This window comes from Papaver somniferum, unplaced genomic scaffold, assembly GCF_003573695.1.
Source record: "Papaver somniferum cultivar HN1 unplaced genomic scaffold, ASM357369v1 unplaced-scaffold_79, whole genome shotgun sequence".
Taxonomy (NCBI): Eukaryota; Viridiplantae; Streptophyta; class Magnoliopsida; order Ranunculales; family Papaveraceae; genus Papaver; species Papaver somniferum.
In genome coordinates, this window is record NW_020650859.1 from 1,307,164 (window position 1) to 1,313,163 (window position 6,000).

The window sequence follows — 6,000 nt, forward strand, 5'->3', positions numbered from 1 at the left end:
TGCTCTGCACGAATGATTACAAAAGCATACGAAGGGATTTTAGTTTTTAGACTTGACCAATTATTCGGTGAAATAACTCGGTTAACTCACTGTTAGATGACGTCACATCCAACTCGATCCAACGGACATGCATCTGCTAGAGTGCGGGAGCAAAATCTTTTCCAAAATAAAAAAGGAAAACGATTCTCATGAAAAAGCACATCTCGTGAAACATAAATATGCTTGGATTCGATATCAAAGATTTTGTACCCTTTCTGGCCATGCGGATAACCAATAAAAATACCTGGTTTAGCACGTTTATCAAACTTATGAGCAACTCTGGTATTCCTGCCAAAACATAAGCAACCAAAAACTCATAAAGATATGTAATCTGGGGATTTATTCAACAACATCTCATGTGGAGTTTTATGAAAAAGAACTGGAGTGGGTAGCAAATTGATTAAATAGGCAGCTGTGAGGATACATTCACCCCAAAAACGAATGGGTAAGTTGGCTTGAAATCTTAATGAGCGTGCGACATTAAGAAGATGACGATGTTTACGTTCCACAATGCCAGTCTGCTCTGGTGTGTAAACACAACTGGTTTGGTGTAAGACACCATGTTGACGAAGCCAAGCTTGTAGTGCATTGGATTTAAATTCAGATCCATTATCAGAACGAAAAGTCTGTAATTGGGGAATGAGAATTTGACTGACACCAGAAGAAATGCTGGTAATATGATGACCAAATTGATTAAGGACAAAAGCAAAAAAATACTTAAGAAACGTCAAAGTTTCTGTTTTAGATTTCATGAGATAAACCCAAGTGCACCTAGTGTGATCATCCACAATAGTCAAAAAATATTTAGCACCTGTGAAGGATTCAGTTGCAAAGGACCCCAAATATCAGCATGGATTAATTGAAAAGGTTGTGAAGACAAAGATGGACTTTTATTAAACTTCAAACGTGTTTGCTTTGCCATAGGGCATACATCACAGGAATGAGTAAACTTGGATTGAACAAAATCAAATTTAGAAGCTAAAAAACGAAGGCAATCCACACTAGGATGCCCAAGACGACGATGCCATGTATCCACAGGCTTATTCGAAGTAATTGATAAAGGAAATGGACGAAATATGAAATGATAGAGACCAGCAATGCGTTTACTCCATCCAATCTCCGTGTTCATGGACTGGTCCTGAAAGATGCAGCAATCTTTTGAGAATTTGATACAACAATTGGCTGAGCTAGTCAATTGGCTGACAGAGATTAAATTAAATTTGAAACTGGGAATATAAAAAACATCCAGTAATGTCAGAGTTGGAGATAAAACAACATTGCCAATGTGAGTCACGGAGGTAAGAGATCCATCCAGTAACTGTACACTAATCGGTTGAGTAACCATAGTGTAAGTAGTAAAAAAAGAAAGAGAAGAACAGATATGATGGGTAGCACCACTATCTACTATCCAGATATGAGTTGAACAAGATAAAATAGTACCTGCGAAATTGGCAGAAGGTAGAATGGATGTACCTTCATTGGCTGGATCCAGTAGCGACATGAGACGTGTGTATTGTGATGAACTTATGGCTGGTGCAGCAACTGCTGGCACATGAGCAGATGCAGGAATGGTAGCAGCAGCAAAGGGTGAAGAATTATAATCTCTGGATTTTGGGAAGTCCGTAGGATACCCATTCAGTTTCCAACATGTGGCCCTGGTATGACCATGCTTGTTGCAATGTTCACAAAATGGCCGTTGTCTTTTGTTGTTTCCAGAGATAGTGTTGTTGCTGCTTCCAGGTTGAGTTGATGAGAACCGTTGGTTGCGAGAATCACCACGAGAAGCATATAAGGCTGCTGATTCAATGGCAGGGAGAATAGAGGAATTGATTCCCTGTTGTTCCTCCTCCTGCCTAACGTGGTTGTAAATCTTAGCAGGGGACGGCATTGGTTCCATTAGGAGGATCTGACTTCGCAGAGACGAGAATCTCTCATGCAAACCCTGCAAAAATTCCATTGACCGATCTTGATTATGATGATCAACATAATTCTTACCTGCAAAAATTCCATTGGTCGAAAAGTATCTAGTTGATCCCAAAGAGTCTTCAGTTTCGTGTAGTACATTGCTACATTCAAGTTGTCTTGCTGCAAGGTAGCAATTGACTGCTTAATCGCATACAACTTTGTGGCATTGTGGTGAGAGAATCTGGATTTGATTTCTAGCCATTGCTCTCTGGCAGAAAGAAAGTTCATGGTACTTGATCTAATCGACGGATCGACTGAATTAGAAATCCAGCTGCCGACTAAATCATCACAACGTGTCCAGTGTGGTAGATCAACTGCAGACGTTGGCTTCTTGACAGAACCATCTATGTAACCAGTCTTACCCTTAGCACTGACTGCCTTGGTCATGCCTCTACCCCAAGTGCAGTAGTTGTCACTTGTGAGGAGAGGGGTGAAGATGACAGAGGTGGGATTATCAGAGGGATGAACATAGTATGGTCTGGAAGGTGATAAAACGGAATCTGGTGTAGAGGTTGATGAAACAGGAGGAATGGGATTTGATTGAATTTCATCTAGAGTCATGGAGATTAGGGTTACAGTTGTTTGGAAAAAAAAACTTAACCAAGCTCTGTATATATACCATGTAGAAATATGGAGACAGAGTTGTTAACTATCACAACTGTGTAGTGATTGAATTCATTGATTAGAGTATTTATACTCGTTTACAGTCACAGAGGTTTACACAGATAAGATTACAATATCTTACTAGCAGAGGAATAGGTAAATACATAAGACCCGGAAGACAAACTATTATAGCCAGAAGTTGGGAAAGTTGAAACTCTGTACAACAGAAAGTCGGCCAAGTAGTTAGTCAGTTGGCCTGACTAATCTAATAACTATTGACTCCATGCTCTATATTATAGGACCATAAAGATTCCAAATCACAATGCTGAAATTTCCCATTAGCTTTGAACGCCATTCTTGTTGAAGACCTGAATTTCATAAAATTCATTGCAGGATTCAGCAAATTCAGCTGAATGCCTTTCCCTGTTCAGACCAACAAAAGATTGTAGCACCACCTCATTCAGCTGGACAGAACAAGACCAACAAAAGATTGTAGCACCACCTCATTCAGCTGGGTAGAACAATTATACGGCGCACAAAATTAGACTAGTATTTAGAACTACGCAGCAGAATTACCAAAATCTGCTTAAAGGTTGGTAGATTCATTACAAAACGTCACTTCCGTTAATGCGCCAGATTGTAGATGGTGCACAAAATTATACTAGTATTTAGAATTACGTAGCAGTTAGCAAATACTAGATATACATGTCAACTCTTTTTACAGTAAAATCAGAAATAACCCACCCTTACTTGAAACAAGTATCAGAACTGAAACCATCTAAGGTTAGTAGGTGTGTGGTCTCCAAAATGAAACGCCACTAATGTAGTTGGGATCGTTTAAGGTCCACCTAAAAATCATCTCCAGATTTCTTCGAGTTCCGGGTTTGTCTCTCTCTTGTTTTGGCAATTTGTTCAGCAACCTCTTCAACCATATCCTCCTCTTCTGCACCAGAGTTCTTCACTTTCTTAATAGGTTTACTTCTGTTACCTTTCTTCGGCTTCTTGGTGTTTGCTTCACCCACGCCATCAATAATCCCTTTAAAGATATGGACCTGTACATTTGCATTAAACAATTGCATTTTACTGCATAGACACGATAGAGATTTATCATTCAAAAGACTGCTCACAGTTGCATTTTACCTTAAAACGTGTCGGCTTAATAAGCTCAAACACCAGGGCATCGCCATCATCCAACTTATGATCCTTAGCAAACGCCTTCCAGCCACCACTGAGGCCCGTTTTTTCTCCAATGTAGATAGTGTCATACTTAACACCTTCTTCATCCTCCAGCACAATAGTCATTTTCTCCTCCGTTAAGTACTTTTGGCAGAAATCATTCGGGACATTCTATGAACAATAATAACATAAAAAAAAAGTAACTGTCAAAACTTTTTTCTTATACGCTTCCACTAAAACTGATAAAAACAATAGTTGAATTTAGAGAACTAAAACTTCAAACATCCTGTTAGCTTACCAGCCAAAAGCCATGGTACACATGAGATTGGAGCATTGATTTGACATAAGATGGATGACTAGAAGGCACATGCTGAACTCGGAAATCCTCAGCACGCTTAATAGCATGAGCTCGCTGTGCTGCAGTAGCAACTTTTTCATGGGCCTTTCGGACTCTGCTTAATGCCATTCGTGAGTACTATTAGCACCTCTAAACCAATTACTTGGAAACCCCAGACTTAAATCAAACAGAGATCACTGCTATTAGATACTTAACCTAGTAGATGTGCCTGATCTTAGCTTTTTCCGCAGAGGACGGTCCTTAATAAACTGAAACATTAACAGAAATTTTTCGCATTCAAACTCGATTACAAACATGATCAAGCCCTAAATATGTAGTAGTCCTCTTACCTCTTCCGCATAGGAAGTAGCTGCATTACGAGGGCGTGAAGAACGTCTCACTAAATCAGGGTCCACAGGAGCCGCAGTAGTAGATTTAGGTTATTTGGTTTCTACATCATTAACATGGAAAGAAAAGAATAAAAAAACTACACTAAATATTACAGCCTTCAATTAGAAAAGGCTTACAAACAATACTTTTCAGTTTTTGAACATATGAATAGTGCAGAAGCATAGACAGCTGAAAAACATATAAACTCATGAGCCGTTGGACACCCTCACAAACAGATTCCAGCTCAGAGATTAACCACATATCCACTCATATGAAGTCATAGCAGGACGGTGCAGTAATGAAGCAAATTGAATCCCTTCACACATATAGAAACATAGATGCATAGCACAAGCAGAATTCACCAACTCAAAACACAACAAACCAGTATTTGTTCCCATGTACAAGCCTCATACTACTATACATTTCATTCCAAAAAGGATAATTCAATCAAAGCTTCTTTGGATTTGCAGCACTATCAGTATTTATCTCCACCCACAAATATGTGACAGCTTATAACTTATATCTAAAATTAACCATCAGTGCAAGTTTCGGAGCTTAATCCAAATTTTGCATCAAAAAACCTTCTAAATTACTGTCACTAAGAAAATTCACATCTTAATTTCATCGTTTAGAGCTAAAACCACAGATTCAATTATAAAAATAAGAAGCAGTTGAACCCTATTTTACACTATGCTGAGTACTAAATAAGAAGTTGAATAAACATATCAAATTCTAGGGATTGAGCTCAAACTATAACCAGTAAGTAACATATTAGAGTTGTCATAGATTCATCAAAACAAATTGCAGACTAAGATTCATCCAAAATGACAGAAATTTTGGATGAAAATGGAAATTTAGGGTTAATTAGAGAGAACTTACCGTCTTTGCAACTGGAGTTAGAATCTTGACAATCTTATCAACACCTAAATCCTACAAGCATATCAAGAAATTGAAATCATTTACTGTAAAACGAAAATGGCGTCAGTTTAGAGAAGGGGGTTTAGGGTTTTAACTGACCTGAAACCTCCTTCTGTTTTCTTCCAAACGTTGTTTTCTAGCTTCTTCATAGGAGTTAACATTTTCCATTGGCAGCTCGATCGCCCACTAAATCAATTTCTGAAAGGAGAATTTTTCTGAAATTTATTAGGGATTCGGCATAAAACCTAATGGAGTATTTGTTTTTCAACAGATAAAAAACTGTATAGGCAGACAACGGGTAAGTTATAGCTTAAGGCCCATTAAGAGTACGAGCCTATTGAAGTCAGTACAGCAGTGGAACCCTGTTTTAGGGAATACGTAAAACTTTCGCGACATACCGAATAAAGACAACGTAAAATTTTCGGGACATACTGAATAAAGACAAAATAGGAACGTAAATAGTAAAATCAATAATCCCTTAGCCAAATATTTTTTGTAATGACAAATTTGTCCTTTTAGGATTAGTGTTAATTAATGATTAGTTATAATAATCATGATTAGTGAATAGTGAA

General features: G+C 38.1%; 1 protein-coding gene across 1 annotated transcript; it reads right to left on the minus strand.

The window, feature by feature from the left end:
* Positions 1-3,125: 3,125 nt before the first annotated feature.
* On the minus strand, positions 3,126-5,661 carry LOC113344613 (B3 domain-containing protein At5g42700-like). The gene is made up of 6 exons (XM_026588549.1): positions 5,528-5,661; positions 5,390-5,440; positions 4,337-4,389; positions 4,082-4,235; positions 3,748-3,954; positions 3,126-3,659 (listed from the first exon to the last, which is right to left on the minus strand). Exons 1-6 carry the CDS (start codon positions 5,594-5,596, stop codon positions 3,456-3,458), a joined length of 738 nt encoding a protein of 245 aa, XP_026444334.1. The 5' UTR covers positions 5,597-5,661; the 3' UTR covers positions 3,126-3,455.
* Positions 5,662-6,000: the final 339 nt, after the last annotated feature.